Source organism: Letharia lupina (assembly GCF_014066315.1).
Source record: "Letharia lupina isolate WasteWater1 chromosome Unknown contig_4, whole genome shotgun sequence".
Classification (NCBI taxonomy): Eukaryota; Fungi; Ascomycota; class Lecanoromycetes; order Lecanorales; family Parmeliaceae; genus Letharia; species Letharia lupina.
Window position 1 is genome coordinate 1426810 of NW_023502973.1, and position 17497 is coordinate 1444306.

The window sequence follows — 17497 nt, forward strand, 5'->3', positions numbered from 1 at the left end:
ATATTTATCTAAAGATTAATATCTCTTAATTTCTAAAGGATTTATCTAACGTATTAAATATATTCCTTTTTTATCTTACTATAAATAAATATATTATCGAGATAAATCTAGTAGAAATCATTTAGATATTTAAATAGAATATTATTTATATATTATTAATATATAGCTAAGCCGTTAGTTAGATTAAAGAGAAGAACTCGATATTTATATACTTTAAGAAAGATAATAAAAGTAATAAAATTCTCGCTATTAAGATATATACGTAGTTTATTAAATATAATTATAATATCTAATTAAGTAAGGTATTTATATCCCTGAATTCTTGTTAAAACCTTATTTATTAGTGAAATTAAGTATCGATTTCTTTTTATAATAGCGTTTAGCTTTCGATAATCCACACAAAAACGTAATTCTTCATTCGACTTTTTCGTAAATAGAACGAGTAAGGCGAATAGTGTATAGCTTAATATTATAAATTCCTTCTTCAGATATTCATCTAGATACTTCTTTATCTATTTTAGTTTATATTCTAATATTAAATAGATCCTACTTTTCGAAAGTTTCATTTTATCGAAGCTATTATTAAATTCGAGCTTATAGTTATAAGAATAATATAGAGGAAGTATATTCGCCTTAGTTTTATTAAAAATATCGAGATAATTATAATACTTCGTAGATAGCTTACATTTCACCTTTTTAGAACTAATCTTATTAGCGCTATTAATCTAAATAGGATAGTTAGAACTATAATATCTCTTATATTTCTTTTCTAAATCGCAGGGATACGATTTATTAACCGATATACGAGTTTCGCGAGGTATTTGGATAGAGAAAGGCGTATATAGTATAGACGACGTATTATAGATCTTATTTATTATTAATATAAATAGCTTATTATCTTTTTTACGGGCTAGTTAATAATAAGCCGCTATATTAATCTCAGCGATATTAATAAACTTAGACTTCTTACTATTCTCATCCTCATTTAATAAGAAGATATTCGAATCAATCTTATTATCGTAGATAGATAAGAAAGGGCTTTATCGTTTTAGTATAATAGATAGAGAGATAAGTAATATAGATGATCGTAGCTTCGAAGTTGATAGAAAGGGGAGGTCGTCTATTATTAATATTTAATTATTATTATAATTATATCGATCGAGTAGAAAGAGTATCTTATTTCATAACATATTAAGGATTACCCCGTATTTATTTATTTATAATTTTTCAACTATTATATCGTGTTTTAATGGTATAATTAGCATTAGATATATTCCTTCTTAATAGTCTTTTACTATTATTATAGAGAGTAAATAATATATAATTAATTATTTTGCGATCTGATCGTCGTAATTCCTTAGTGATTTAGATTGTGATAGTGGGAGTAATTTCAGATATAAGGCCTTATATATCGCTAAGATTAAGAACTTATTTATAACTATATAAGTATCGGTATATTTACTATCTATAAGAGAGTTTTAAAGTAAATACTTTCTTTCTTATAAAGATAGCGTAACTTATATACGAAAAGAACGACGTGCTAAGGCGTTATTAAGGGTATCTATTAGATATATTTTATAAGTACCTCTTATCGTAACTTTAAAAGAGGCTATTTATTTTCCGAATCTAAAGAAGAACTGTCGCTATCCGTGGTATCGACGTTATCGATTTCAAATTCTTCGTTTATTTCTATCGCGTAAAGTTGTGCCTTCTCGAAGGTCTTTTTACCGGCCTCGATTTAAATAGTTATTATATAATTCTTTCGATAGTAATCTTTCTTATCGTAGTTATAGTATATTAGTTTCCTCGATTTTAAATTAGTCGTAATATTTAGAGGCGTAGTAATTATACTTAAACTAAACTTAGTAATAAATATAAGATATATATTAACCGCGGATATTATCGTCGATATTTGTATTATAGTTAACTTAATAGTAGTCTTTATAAACTTAAAATTCTTATAATCAGCACGTTGTGAGTTATTTAGCTTTCGAAGATATTCTTTTATAGTCTTTAAGGTAGTAAAACCTTCTATAACCTATTATATCTTCTTTAATTTCTTTCTTAGTTTCTTAAAAAGATAGTTTTCTAGTATAAGAGTTTTATTATAATTAAGAATAGTATCTAGTCGAATAAAGTCTAAATAGAAGTCGATAAAGGGTTAGGTCTCTTATTATAGAGTATATATATTACATAATACATTACTACGTCGATCTAAGTTCTCGTAGATATTGACTAACTTATTTATAATCTCAGTAAAAGACTAATACGAGTTAGTGAAGTTTCGAAGTCTTCTATATATCGTATATTATATAGTCTTATCGCCGAGTTATAAGACTACGTAGATTATCTTAAAGTCCTCAATAAGATAATAATCGCTATTGATCTTAAATTTCTATTCTATTCTAGAGAACTAGTCGTTTTAGATAAGGTCGCTATCGTCGATAAATAGAGATAGATCTAGAATCTTAACTAATTTCTCTTTTAAACGTCTAGATGTATATTTCTTCTCGATCAATAATAGTCGTAAGTCTTTTATTAACTATATCTTAAGGCCATTAACTTTCCGCTATAGGGAAGTTATATTCTTCTAAAAGTCTCGGGCTAGTTAATTTATCTTCTCGGTTATTCTATAGATCTAATATAAATCATTTATAGCTAGATCCTTTTTTATTATAGCGGCGTAATATCGAGTAATAATCTTCCGAAAATCGTCTCGCTTTTAACGAATTTTATTTAATATAGTTATAAATTCGTCGGATTAATACTTAGTTTAATATTATAGTTATATACTATTAGCGATATTTTAAGACGTATTTATCGAGTCTACCTCGTTAGAGATATTATCTAATAGAACTAATATTCGTCGAAACTTAATTTACTCTAGTAGGGTCTTAATTTAATCTATTCTTTCGATATTAAACTTCGCTATAAAAAAGAAGAAAGAAAGGTTTAAAATAAAGTGAAGAGGAGTTTAAATACTTCGAAAGAATAAGTGCTAAGAATATTAGATGTACTAGAGAATAATAAAGCCTCTTCAAAACGTATCGAAATTATTCGATATTAAGAATAAAAAATTTCACTGTGAAGCTTAAGGTAAGGTTGTTTCTTTACGAGAGTTTAATACACTTATTTTCTAATCGTTTAAGGCGTTAAAAAGACTATAAGTACTTTAAATAGTAATCTTTCGAGTACACTTACTTCGCTTAGAGGGTCCCTTATCTCATAGAGAAGTTATATGCGGGGAAGTTTCGAAGAATAATATCTTTAATTAGCTGTAACTCGATCGTTTCTTATCTAATTAGAGCTTCGTTAAAACTTCAGATGTTATAGTATATGAAGTTGCAAGTAATGCTACTAATATATATTTTGAATATAGAAATGTGAGATAATATTAACTATTTCTTTCGATTCGCTAGCCGTACGAATAGTTTAATACCTTCTTTATCCCTCGACCACTATTTATCGAGGCCGTTTCGCTATCCCTTTTAGACTCTTTAAAATCGATTTATCTATCTAATAGACTTATCTAAAAATACGATAACTTAACTTAATTTCTTATTAAAGCCTCTATCAGCGCGTTTCTTTAAATTCGTTCGCTAATATAAATAAAATAAGTAAGTTAATCTTAGTTATAGTATTAAGATCGATATAGATATAATATTAATATAGATATATTGAATAAGATAACTAAGATATCGAATTATATAGGTGAAAAGGAGGTATAATATAATAGAGAATATCTTCGTTAAGGCCCGCTAGCCATAGAGCTAAATAGTATATTAAGAATACGCTCGTAATAAATTTAAAAAATCTTAAATTTATATATATAGTTAATTATAAATTTAAATTCGTTATACTCTTTAATTAAATCGATTAAATTAACTCGCTAGCTCTCTTATATCTTTTTATTAAAAAAATAAATATAGATTACTTATATATAGAATAACTTTTTTATTTTCTATTTAAAATTATATAATTCTTTTTTTAAATTATAGAATATAATTTACGCTTTTAGATAAAAAAAGAATTTTTAAATTTAGTCTTATAATTATTAAAGTATAAGAAATTTAAATATCGCTTATTAAAGTTTACTATTTACTCGATAGCTCTAATTAAAAAATAGATATACGTTATTTATATATAGAATAACTTCTTTATTTTCTATTAAAATTTTTAATTTTTTTAAAATTATAGAACGTAATTTAGACTTTTAAATAAAAAAAGAATTTTTAAATTTAGTCTTCTAAATGTTTAAAGGTAAGAAATTTAAATATCTCTATCAAAAGTTCGCTTATTAAATTTACTCGATAGTCGATAGCCTTAAAAAAAAAATAGATATATATTATTTAATTTTTAAAATAACTTTTTTATTTTCTATTAAAATTTTAGATAATTTTTTTTTAAATTATAGAACTTAATTTATACTTTTAAATAAAAAAAGAAGATTTAAATATAGTCTTATAAATATTTTAAGATAAGAAATTTAAATATCGCTTATTAAAAACTTATTTACTCTATTAAGAATATTCTTTAATATAATTTTTCTAATAATAATTAAAATATTTATTCTACTCTTACTATTTTATTAAATAATAATTTTATTAATTTAAAATTTAAAATTGATATAAATAGTTAAGTAATAAAAAATTTAATAAAATTCGAAACTATTTCGCTTCGTTCTCGATTCGAATCTATAAATCTTTCTCGCTAAAAAATCGTAAAATTATAAAATTAATAAAAAATTTATAGATTATAAAAATAAAAATAAACTATAATAGATTTTAAAATTAACTTCTTATTAGCTAAATTTAGATTAATCTAAAATTAATTAATTTTTTAAAAACTTATTATTAATATAACTTCTCTTTTTTTATTAATTTTTTTTTAAATTATAGAGTATAACTTACGCTTTTATATAAAGAAAGAATTAATAATTTTAAATTTATAAGTATTTAAAGATAGAGAATTTAAATATTACTTATAAAAAACTTATTTACTTTATTAAGAATATTTTTTAATATAAACTTAGATAATTAAGTAATAATAATTTTAATAAAATCTAAAATTATTTCGCTTCGACCTCGATTCGAATCTATTAATCTCTCTCTCTAAAAATTTATAAAATTCTAAAATTCTAATAATCGTAAAATGGTAAAATTCTATAAATTCTATAAATTCTATAAATTCTATAAATTATAAAAATAATAATAATAATAATAATAATTATATAAAAATACTATAATAGATATTAAAATTAACTTTTAATTAATTAAATCTAAATTAATTTTAAGTTAGTTAACTCTTTAAAAACTTATTATTTATATAACTTCTCTTTTTTCGAATAAAAATTTACTATTATTTTAATTAATTATAGAACTTATTTTATACTTTTTAATAATTTTATAATTATAAAAATTTAATCTTATAATTCTAAGTAAATATTAAATTAAAGTATTTTTACTCTTCGAGAGTTAAATTTAATCTCGAAATTAGATTTAAAAATTAATTACTTTTTATAAATTTAATTTATAAACTTAAACTTATATTATATAATTAAATTAACTAATTTTTAACTTAAGTAAATTTAATCGAGTAATAAAACTTATAGATTATATATAAATAAGATAATTCGAGTTAGCTAATATAAATTCTTAAATTCTAGAAATTAATTAATTTTACTTTAATTAAAAATATCTTATTCTTTTTAATACCTATAACTTAACTATTAATAAAGAATTCTTTATTTCTTTATTCTTCTTAAACTAATTCTAGAATTTTATAATATATTCTTAATTCTAGAGTAATATCGTAACGATTTTAATATACGAAACGTATCGATAATATTATAGTTATTTTAATAATTCGATACGATTATTTATTAATACGTATTAAAATATATAATTATTAATAATTTAATTCGTTTTTTATTCTTTATTGTTTAAAAGCGAAGATAACTACTTAGTACGTCTTAGAAAAATTATCGTATATATCGTATATATACCGTAGAATTCTACCGCGGCAACTCGCTAAGGTAGGTAGGAGGGAGGCATCAAGTAGTAGATGGATGCCTCTGCCAAGACACGCTAGGCCCGAATAGGTAAGAGGGCTAAGTGGTGTGTCAAGGATGTAGGGTACGCTCGTAACACGTATCTTATATGCCAAGGAAGCGAGGCAAGTGCGTGGCACGATCACTCCAGTACCTACCTGCAGATTAGGGATGCCAGTCAACATCTTGGCATATTTGGTTGGGCCTACTGCCGATCTCTTTAGTGTATGTGGCCAACAATATCAAGGCACAGAGGCGTACTACGAGTGCGTCATTTCTGGGAATGGAGTCAAAATACACCCAACACACTGGCCATTTGCATTTCGGGGCCAAGGTCAAGCAGCTGCTGTATTCATGAATAATGAACGTATAGTTGAACATTGCTCCTGAGTGCCTGATTGTGAGCATCTCGCCACCCCCCCTCGTTAGTCATCTGAAAATTTGGTTCCTTTGACGTCCTTCACTCATGCTTTGGAGAGGTGTCTAGACTCTCTAAGATGGGCTTTTTGGACCTTTGCAACGCCGGCATTACTCGAGCGAAAGTGAAAAACAATACAAGTCCAAAAAGTAACAGGCTAACCACTTTCAATCGATTAGAGACTTAGGCAAAACGTTATTCTTGGTCTGCGATGCTAGTGACCACTTACACGGCGAGAGGCTTTTGAGAGGAGGCACGAAGATGGGTTTCTCCTCCCGTGCTCCGGTGGAATTTCTCCGGAGGTCCGTCAGCATCATGAGCCCAAAGTAGTGAATCGATCTCGCCACCCTCGTTCGCAAGAAAGTCGAGCTTGTAAAGTTTCTCTGGAGAGTACGGGAAACGTGCTCGACTGACAGCTTCATCTCGCGACATGAGCCATAGAAAACTGTCATGTTGGTAGTGCTCCATCTTCCATATCTGAGAGTCGAGACCCTGAAAAGCCAGTTGCAGGCCATTGGATTGCTGATTTGGGGTGATCTCAATGTAGAAGTCGCCAAGCTCGTTGTAGTATTTTCCAAGAAATGCGTCCAGCGATTTTGGTTTTGTGTCTGGGGACCGGCTTGCTTCAAAGCTTTCACGCATAGCTGGATATCTAGCCAGATGTGCATCGGCGCTTTCCTTTGCATGTTCCACATAGTCATTGCGTTCTTCGACATCTAGAAGAGCCTCCAAAATGAGTTGGCCAACCCAATCAGCACAGTCGTTCAAACTGATAGAATTTGAGAGTACCACAATGGCGCTTTGGGTGTGTGGAATGAGAAACAGAGAGGAAGTATATCCAGCGAGACTGCCCTGATGGTATATGATCGTCTCTTCACTGCCGCGGCCAGCGGTAGGCATGGATTTCACGAATCCTGGATTGCAGCCCACAGCGCCAAGAATTGCAGGAAGTTGCGCACGAACCCATCCCATCCCATAAGCAGAATCTGTATCGAATGGCTTCGCAAAAGGTGTAAGACCGGACATCTGTTTTGATAGCTGCTTCAGAGGAGAGCCAGCAGAATGGCCTTGGCCGGTTTTCTGCTGATCGCTATAAGCCTTCACCAAGGCTTGACACCATTTTAGCATGTCATTGACAGTGCTCCGTATACTTTGAGACGAGTCCATGATACTACCCGCTTGTACATTGAGAGACGGCAGTAACTGGAACGAGTGGTCGTCCAGAACTGTATAAGGTTTGGCAAAATTGTCGTGGTCAGCGGATTTGATGGAGTCCGAGTCATTCATGTGAAGGGGAGCCAACAGACCCTTCTCCACATATGTACCCCAGCTATCCCCGGACAGCTTCTCTATGATTGCGCCTGCTAACGCGTATCCCCAGTTGCTGTAGTGCACTGTGCTCTTGAACGGCTGAACGGTCTTTATGTACTGCATGTGAGGAATGACTTTGCTTTTCTCGAGTAATAATGTGTTGTCATTACCATGCCACAGCTGATTGGATCGTTGCAGGCCCATCCTGTGGCTTAGGACATCGAGCACAGACATTTGCTGGGTAAGGGTAGGGTTCGAGAAGTGAAAGCCATCGCCCAAAACATCGCGAACCGAGGCGTCCCAAGTGGTCTTTCCATCTTCTACCAGAATTCCTACTGCTGCAGCGGTGAAGGCCTTTGTCAGCGATCCTATTGCGTACCTTGTATCGGATGTAGGAGGTAGCTGAGCTTCGACGTTGCGGTGACCAAAATTGCCAGTGTGCAAGACTCGACCCTCATGAAGCACTCCATAGGAGAGTCCAGGGGTTCCAGAAACAGCGCAGATTTCGGCAATCGTCGCCCCGACGTCCTGCAGCCTCGTCAGAGCGAGCGCTGTCGTCGTTCTCGTCTTGCGATGAGACGACATGGTCAAGGAAAGAAATTAACACGCTTTTCTACACTCTGGCAGATCTCTTGAGGCGTGAGAGGCTCAGCATCAAGGACGACAGTCATGAATGAGGAAAACAATGCATGGGCACAGTGTACAACAGGGTTGCCATTGCCGACTTGGCCCCCACGGATACGCTAAGCTATTTGGGCCCAATTTTGGTCCCAATGGTGTGACCTAAGCCGAGTACCTATAAGATAGGTATGTACAATAGATACAGTAATACTTTTCCCACCAATTATGGGTATGCTGTGGGCCTGAACCATAGAGAGTCAAGCCCAGGATAAGCATCTCGAAGGCCATTGCCTTTGAGGCTCTACTCTTCCCAGGTACTTCTGTAAGTGTGCCATGTTTGCGCCCCTCTCCTTTATACAGTAATCGCATGTCTTATGATCCGCCTCAAACCAAAGATTGATCACTGAGCAGAAGGCTTTCTCGAACTTAGGGTTCTTGGGCTTGAAGCATCCATAGTAAGTCATAACGACAGTGACAGCGAGATCTGAATAGTCGTATTAGGTATCAGACAATGGTACGCAAGGTGGGCGATGAGGAACAGGAGTGGTACCACGCTGGGATATCCTGCCCAGTGATGGACTGAACCGATCCCATGATAGAAAGAGTGAGCATGGAATCGACGCCCAAATCTACAAGCCTCGCGTGCGGCTTTAGCTGATTCCGAGCTCCTCCGCAATAATATTCCTGGGCTGCCTGGTCTGCTGGTTTGGATCGACATGAAAATTCAATTGCTTTGACGAGGTATTGACCATCATCTCCCTCTGAGAATCACGGTCCTCGTCCCTATTGTGTTTGCAGAGGTCAATGTCAGTCAGGTTTGCAGCGTGGGTCTGTTCGACGTCTCGCTTCGGAGCGCCCATCGTGGAGGTTTTATGAAGTAGGGACTAGGGACACCAATGGCTAGATCACCTCGAGGCTTGGTTTGAATATCGATATTCAGAAGAGAATCAACACCTAGATGGGCGAGGATCGCATCGTTCTCTTATATGGCAGGGTTCACACCCAGCTGGGCAGTAATCAAGGCAGAGGCCGCAGAAGCGTTGTTGGATTGGTAAAGGAGCGGTGTTGTGGAAATCTGTCCGATGTGAATGAAGTCTTGACGCTTCAGATGAGTGCGACGGTGCATTACCCTCCAGGCACGCGTGTCCGCCGGTCTCTGGGGGTAGAATAGGGACCACGACTTGGGTATCATTAACTTTGCTCCATTTTGTGGACACTCATATCTGGTGGCTATTGCTATGGAGGGTCACCCTCACACCTCGACTGTCCAGACTCGGATTCGTAACGAAAAAGTCGTGTTTGACATCGACATCCCTTTCCCTGACGGTGTCATACAACTGCATCTTTGTCCCAAACTTTCTGAAAATTGTTGCAAGCGTCATGTGAAACTCCGCTTGAGCCAGGTTCATACCTACGCATTGTCTGGTACCTCTCCCAAAATTGAACAAGTGTCTCTGCCTCAATTCTTTCTCCGGCCCCATCCAACGTGAAGGGTCAAACCTCCTAGGCTCCGGAAATATCGCAGGGTCGTTGTGCATATGAAGAGAGCTCATTCCGACGGGTGTGCCGGGCGGAATGGTCCAGTTCCGGAAAGTCAAGGCGTTATCTGGGTGAACACGCTGTAGTCGATGAATTGACCCATATGAGATACGTAGACCTTCGTTAATGACCGCACTGAGGTAGGGAATTTGCTCGAGTTTCTGTAATGAGCATGGCGTAGATGCATCCGGCAACGCTTGTTCAAGTTGCGCCATTAGTCTGCTAAGGATCGGTGGGTTCATGAGGACATGATAAGTGGTCATGCTCAGCATATGCGTAGATGTCAAAGTCCCTGCACCAACGAGACTTTGTGCTTCCATGACAAGGCGTGGAAGTGACTTCTCTGAGAGCGGGAGACCATCGTCATCTCGCAACGAATGGAACACTGTGGGATGGGATTTGGATCCGGTCTCGTCATGATAAGATAGGATTGATTGAACCTGGGAAACGTACTCCAGTCGCTGTGCGCGGAGTTGGGCGAATAGAGGGTTCGTGGCACGCACCCACCAGTCGGGAAGAAGGTTCAGTATTGGAAGCATGTGAGGAAATTGCTTGATCCTAGTATTCAATTAGCACGAGAAAAGCATGGGAGGGAGATCTGATTAGGAGAGAAACGCACATATGGGAGAGCTCCGATGGTTTCTGCACGAGCTCGTAATACCACGGGGAAAAGTCTTTCATCTCGAGTACATTCCTGCAGTTCGAGAAACAGTACTCTGTGATCACATCTTGTGTCAATGCCGAGTATGCATGAACCAAGTTCACCGGCTCCCCATTATCCATCTTCTCTGACAGTTTCTCGCACAAAACATCGATGCGTGACTGGATCAACGGCTGAAGCCGCCGGACAGACGTTGTGGAGAAGAAATTGCTGAAAGCAGCACGTCGTCGGCGGTGGAGCGTATGGCCTACGGTCCCAAAGGTCATAGCAGTGCTGCCAAACATGCCCGCGGACCAAGACCATTTCTCTACATTCTTAGCGACGGTAGGATAGAGCCGATCGATGAAGTCCGAGTCTGCAACGTGAAGCTCGTAGGGATTGATGCGGACGATTGGACCTAGTCAGGATGTCAGCTACATAGAAGCTCATATGCCTCCGTTTTTGAAGAAATACCGTAGGTCTCGTGCATTTCCTGAATTTCCCAGACGTAGGAGCCCCGTTTAATGACGTCGAAATAGAACTCGTACCAGAAGGTCAGAGCTGCCAGTTTCCGACCCGGGAAATGAGCAATAGGAGAAAGATAAAGACGATAGATGACGCCGTACGCGGCGTACAACATCATGGCTACTAAGGAGCATTCCACGAGGAGAGTACTGATGTCCATGTTGACTGGACGAGACGACGATCTTTTCAGGTACCACTTTTTGGATATGCGCAGAAATAGGAATGGATGAGTGAAGCGAAGCTAAGGTGCGTTGAAAGTCGCGCTATAAGAAATTCAGCGGTAGCAATTTGTGAGGATGTGCAAGCTGGAAGTGCCTAACGGTACATTCTTCAGGATCCCGAATGGTGCAATTTATTGCATATGCAAGTCAGCAAGCCAAAGATGAAGTATAGCTAGGGAAGCTGCAGGAGTCTCCACTAAGGTATCTATTGCCATGGTAATGGCTGCATGATGATGTCACAAGCAGCCCCTTCGCAATGTGAATTGAGCTGGATAAGGCGGGCTGCATGATGCATGATGCATCGTTATTTAATTTACGAATGAAAAGCAGCGACAACCGTTGGCGCTAGTCACGACTCCACATCACACGGCACGCGCTCAGGTTCTAACTCCGACCAGCCAAACCAAAGCACGGTACAATATAAAGCTCTAACACTCTATCTGAGCACACAGCTAAGGATACCACCACCACCTCTACCTTGGCAAAACGTTATGGTCCCCCAAGTTTCTCTTCAACTTGGTGCGAGCACGTATTCAACCAACGCGTCGCCGTTTGCTTGTAGAGCGATGCGAGAAGAAACGAGAAATGAGCCACAACCTGGAGCGGTCTCCTCCATCCGGTTTAGCTGGCCCGGACGTTAAAACCGTTCGGAGTACCTTGAGGATTCGTCTTATTGACCATGTGATCGGCAATCTCTTTCTGGCACAGGCATATGAATCGCCATCGCCCCAATACCGAGACACTGGGTCGTGGGTAGATAGTGTTATGGGACGGAGGAGCACGGCAATTCTTACTTCGACCTCGGCTTATGTCACATGTGCAGCCCTGCTTGGAGTCCTTCCAAATCGCCCATTTATGTAGCTGCCAGGTGACTTTTATGTTTTCTATCGTTCCTTCCTTAAAAGATGGCAGAACAGCAGGAGAACCGCACCCCGACCATTGTCGCTACTGTGACAGCACTATGGGTATTGTCGTACATTGCAGTCGGAGCACGCTTTTGGGGCCGGTTTGTTGGACACAGCAAGTTGTGGTGGGACGACTGGCTTATCCTTCTCGCCGCGGTATGCACTTACATCGACCACTCACGTCTTCTTAAGAAGCGATTGTATCTAATGGCGGCCCAAGGTAATGCTCGTTCCGGCTCTGACAGCAGACTTGATTGAATGTCATCTCGGCGCTGGAAAACACGTGCAAGCCGTGGTCCAGGACCATCCAGGGAATATCGTCAACTTTCTTAAGGTCCTTGGCCCCCAATTGGACGTCATTGTTTGCACGCTCGGCTGACATTCTCTTCCTAGTCCATCTACGCCGGAGAAATTTTCTATCCACCCATTATCGTCTGCATCAAGTGTAGCATCCTTACCCTCTATTATCGACTCTTCGGCATTAGAAAGGGGATCGCTCGCGTTTGCCACGTCCTCCTGGGCATGACGGTGGCATGGGGCATCGCAACTTTACTCCCTGCGGTTTTTCAGTGCAAGCCTATCCACGTGGCGTGGGATCCAACGAGCACTAGAAATGAATGTTTCAAGCTGAGGCCGTACCTAGTAGGCACGAACGTCCCCAACGTTCTTCTCGATTGTGCGATCTTAGTGACGCCCTTATATCCAGTTTGGCAGTTGCAGCTGCCGAGAGCAAAGAAGGTTTTGATCAGCGGCATTTTTGTGCTAGGTGCTTGGTATGCCGTCGTTCTCGTATCTCCAAAAGATGGGACCATTTGCTTACGCTCTGCAGCGAAACCGCGTTTAGTATCGTCCGCCTTGTAGAGCTTACCAGTCTTGACATCTCCGATGTGACCTGGGACTACCTGCCCCCAATCATCTGGTCAACGGTCGAAATTTGCGTCGGAATGTTCTGTGCTTGTCTCCCGGTGATGGCGCCTTTGGTCCCGAAATTCATGCGAGGGCGATCTGGCCCCAAGGAACCTTATGATTACTCAAGCTTCGGACCAACGAACACAGCAAGGGTGACGAATGGTTTTGCGAAGCAAGAATTTGATAGGCTCGAAGATGATACCGCAGGTTTAGTTCTGGGTAGAGATCATCAGTTGAGTATCAGGCAGACTACCAACATAGACGTACATGAGGAAGGTAGCATAGCCTTACATACAATGGCTTGATAAACCGATTCTGCGTTGTAGAAATCGGGGGTCCATCACTAAGTATCCCATGTAAAGTAGCCATAGCCCAAAAACCCCATTCTTCATGCACACTTCCAGAAATGAGTCCCAAGGTACATCCATCACTGCCAAGTGTGAAGAAACTGATTTGATGTCGTCGAGTCTATGCCCGTAGCATCTCTTTGCACAACGACTTCTTTCATTAGAGCAACAGCATCTTCGTGCGACCCCTGTCCATGGAGGCAAACTGCCAGGTCGTGGGAAATCCTTAGTGTTTGCGGATGCTTTGCTCCATGGACTTCGATACTCACACTGACGGCGTCCCAGTACAAGTCCGTTGCATCACCGAGCCGACCTTCGAGCCAGTACGTGACCGCTAGGCTGATCATGCTTGTTATTGTATCCGGATGGTTGAAACCAAAGAGGTGTGATCGTCGCTCCAGAACTTCGTGAGCCAATATCTCGGCTTCTGCTAATTTGTCCTGTTTCCGATATACTTCTGCAAGATTTCCCATGATTGTAAGACGTTGCTGATGATCTACACCATGAACTTTTAACGAAAGCTCTTGAGCTTGGACGAGCAGGTTTTCGGCATCCGTCCACCGTTTCTGGTGATTCAGGTTCGCTGCCAAGTGTCCGAGGCTCGATATGTTGTCGGGGTGGTTGTGTCCCAGGCGCCGTTCCGAAATGACCAAGACCTCTCGCATAAGCTGCTCAGCTTCCACCCACCGTTGCTGTTCCTGATACGTGGCTGCCAGGTTGGACATGCTGTTTAGCGTATCTGGATGCTCTGGTCCGATACACTTTTTACTTATAGCCATAACTTGAGCCTGCAACTGCTCCACTTCTCTCAGTCTCTGTGGATCCTTGAGTGCCAAAGCTCTCATCGCTGAAGCCAAATTACTTCTCGCCTTGATTGTGTTTGGATGTTCCTCTCCAAACATGCTTATATAGAATTCCAAAACTTGTCGGTCGAGTTCTTCGACTTCCCGCCAGCGTTGTAGTTTTTCGAAGACTGAGGATAGACCGGCCAGGCCCAGGATCACTTGTGGATGATTTGGACCTAGTAATTCCTTGCTCTTGGCCATAGCCGATGATGCTAGCCTTTCGGCCTCTGCGAAATTCCCTTGTCTTTCCAGGACAGACGCCAGACGCGTCTCCACTGCCAGTGTGACGGGATGCACTTTGGAAATTCTCTGCCTGCATGCCAAAACTCGGTTGAGCAACTCAACCGCCTCGTCATCCCTTCCCTCGTCTTGTAAAATATCGGCAAGTATTTCCTTCAGGTTTTGGACCAGGAAATGTTGATCCCCAAACGCGATCTCAAAGTCAGCAATCGTCCTCGCGTATTCTTTCTTCGCTAGAACTTGCTGTCCGTGATCTCGATAATGCTGTGGATATTGGACAGGACTGATAAATCCGCTTGTCCACAGCTCCAGAAACTTCCCAGGCTGGAAAACCCTTTGATCTTCAACCTGGGCGACGGCAGCGCGGAGATCCTCCGTACGCTTTGAGCACAGCTTGAGGTAATACTCTACTTGCGACATATCTCTGGCTGTCCCAAATCCTATGTGATAACAAATCGCCAACTGGAAAGCTGCACGTTTCTGGGTTGTTGTAGAACCGCGATGGACTTTGGCTTTGAGACCGTTGTAGATCATTGTGCGAAGGCGGAAGTCTCCCCAAACAAGCTGCAAGAGCGACGAAGGAATCTGTGAATCTGTCAGGGATATACAAAACTTGTAATCTTGCAAGAGATCGTTCAGACCCTGAAATCTGTGGTATCCTCTTCTTCATTCTCAAAGAGATTTTTGTTTGTGCTTTGACAGAAGGATGAAAGACCACTATTAGATGATTAGGAGTTCTTTCCTTCTCTACATTGTGTCAACCACTACTCACCAGAGTGGATCAAGATATGAAATGAGACTTCCAATATCTCGCACTCTTTGATCCTGATCATCACAGATCGTCTTGGCAAAGAAATGGACTAGTCTTTGGCTACGTTCTGGATCATTTGGGAGATCTTGTTTCATGATCTCACACAGAGTCTCAAATAGCACCTGGCGCTCTTTCAAGTCACTCAGTAAAGCCTCAATACTTCCAGCTTGGCAGTCCTCTATTTGTGCACGTTCAGTCTTCAGTTCCAACATGGTCCTCCCAAACAACACCCACGCACAAAGCATGCCGAACGAATATATGTCCATTTTCTTGGCATGAGCGATGGGAAAGCCTCGATGGTGCCACTCAGGCGCTTGCCAAGGTGGCGATCTAGGTAACCGTACAATGTCAGTCTCACTTCGGCCAAGACAAGAGTATGCAAAGTCTGTGACGGCTACCACTGGCGGCCCGTCTGAGGACTTGTACAGTAGGATATTTTGAGGCTTGATGTCTCCATGAACAACATCTTTTAATTGTGTCAGGTTTTGTAACATTTCTAGTATTCATGTGGGTTTTATACTTTCCGTATGCAAAGTGTTAATAGCTCGGGCGATCTGAATGCACCATTTGAGTCTTGTGTCGAAAGAAACGGCTTTACCGTCTTGGCGACGCAAGTATGTATATAGATCTCCATATTCGGCCTTAGGAAAAACTAGCACTGGGTATATGGTGCCACTTGGGTCGTCGAATTCCCAGCAAATGCCTTGCAAATTGACTACGTGAGGGCTGGATCGTGTGTGCGGATTCTGAAGGACCCGAATTTCAGAAGCCAAAGCCTTGAAGACCAGTTCAGCCCCATCACTTCTAGGTTCCGAAAAACGTTTAAACGCAAAGCTTGTCTGAATGTTGATCTGTGACTGGCTGATTTGAGCGGACCCGCCCCTGCCAGCGAGTTCCTCAAAGGGTGCCCATGTGATCGGCAAGAAGTCGGTCTTGGTATGCTGAGCGATGGAGAGGAATTGGATCAAGTCAAGGGATCTGTTGTTCTCAAGGATGTCCCGTGGTGCAGCGCTATCAAAACTCAGGTTGCTAGTAGCGAAGGTGAGGAGGGAGCCCATGACAACTCCAGCTTTCAGAGGGACGACGATCTGTCGGTCTCCTTCCGTGCTTTCATTATAAGTTTTTCTTGGATGATATCCCCAAGCAAGAAATAATCGAAAGTGATGTTTATCGGCATACCTAGTACTGTGGATTGGATTCCTCGAGCAATCTTATGTAGAGTATGGCGCGTTCTAGCGTATACAGAAAGCTTTATTAGCGTATGCACAAAGGTCCCGAAGCCTTGGCGCTGAGAAAATCGCATACACCGCACTAAGAATAATATTTGATAGCTTCATCTTTTTCTCTTCGACCTTTTCATCGCTTATATAAAATGAGACTCCTATACATCTCGCTTAGCGATATCTTGATATTTCTTTCTTCGCCTACAATATCTATAAATCTTCCCTTCTTCATTCGCTCGAGGATCGTGCGCTATCTACTTCTTTTTAAACAACTGAAAATTCTAGAGTTAGATATTAATAATTAAGTAAGCGAGGTATATAGAAGCTTTATATACTTTAAAGATACCTTAGCGGAGGGCTATGAGTCGCGGTAACCGTATCTATACTAAATTAGTAAAAATTATCGCCTTTTAACGATTACTTAGTAATGTACCGTGATACTGAAAATTTTTAAATACGTTATATATTCTTAATAATGCTTTTTATAGAACGATAGTAGATTAATTTCTCTAAAAAAGCGTATTAATTTTTAATACGATAAATCTAGAAATCTAATATATTACGATAATAATTATAAATTAATAGAATAACGATATTTATATAGATATCTTAGTAATAATAGATTTACGTAAATTATCTTATAAAGTTAAATAGACTTATCTCGAGCTTAAGTAAATTTAATCGAGTGATAAAAATTTATAGAGTAAGACTATAAGATAGTTTCGTAGTTCGAATTAACGAATATATCTATTATTTGAAATTAATTAATTTTATAAATATCTTCTTCTTAATAGATCTTAACTATTATTATAGAGTTTTTAATTTTTTTTTTTCGAAATAGTTTTTGATTTTGTAACGGTTTCTCGGTTTTATAACGATGTCGTAACGGTGTC

At 38.8% G+C, this 17497-nt stretch overlaps 4 protein-coding genes across 4 annotated transcripts; 1 reads left to right on the forward strand and 3 right to left on the reverse strand.

Moving 5' to 3' along the window:
- Positions 1–6692: 6692 nt before the first annotated feature.
- Positions 6693–8363, reverse strand: HO133_007995 (uncharacterized protein; the record flags this gene model as incomplete). Its single annotated transcript, XM_037298863.1, has 1 exon — positions 6693–8363. The coding sequence occupies one exon, from the start codon at positions 8361–8363 to the stop codon at positions 6693–6695; it is 1671 nt and encodes a 556-aa protein (XP_037156199.1).
- A 1253-nt stretch (positions 8364–9616) lies between these two features.
- Positions 9617–11263, reverse strand: HO133_007996 (uncharacterized protein; the record flags this gene model as incomplete). The annotated part of the gene is made up of 3 exons (XM_037298864.1): positions 9617–10496; positions 10558–10996; positions 11053–11263. 3 exons carry the CDS (start codon positions 11261–11263, stop codon positions 9617–9619), a joined length of 1530 nt encoding a protein of 509 aa, XP_037156200.1.
- A 966-nt stretch (positions 11264–12229) lies between these two features.
- Positions 12230–13443, forward strand: HO133_007997 (uncharacterized protein; the record flags this gene model as incomplete). Its single annotated transcript, XM_037298865.1, has 4 exons — positions 12230–12385; positions 12450–12563; positions 12623–13002; positions 13059–13443. The coding sequence occupies 4 exons, from the start codon at positions 12230–12232 to the stop codon at positions 13441–13443; spliced, it is 1035 nt and encodes a 344-aa protein (XP_037156201.1).
- Positions 13444–13565: 122 nt separating this feature from the next.
- Positions 13566–16439, reverse strand: HO133_007998 (uncharacterized protein; the record flags this gene model as incomplete). The annotated part of the gene is made up of 3 exons (XM_037298866.1): positions 13566–15212; positions 15387–15877; positions 15902–16439. The coding sequence occupies 3 exons, from the start codon at positions 16437–16439 to the stop codon at positions 13566–13568; spliced, it is 2676 nt and encodes an 891-aa protein (XP_037156202.1).
- Positions 16440–17497: the final 1058 nt, after the last annotated feature.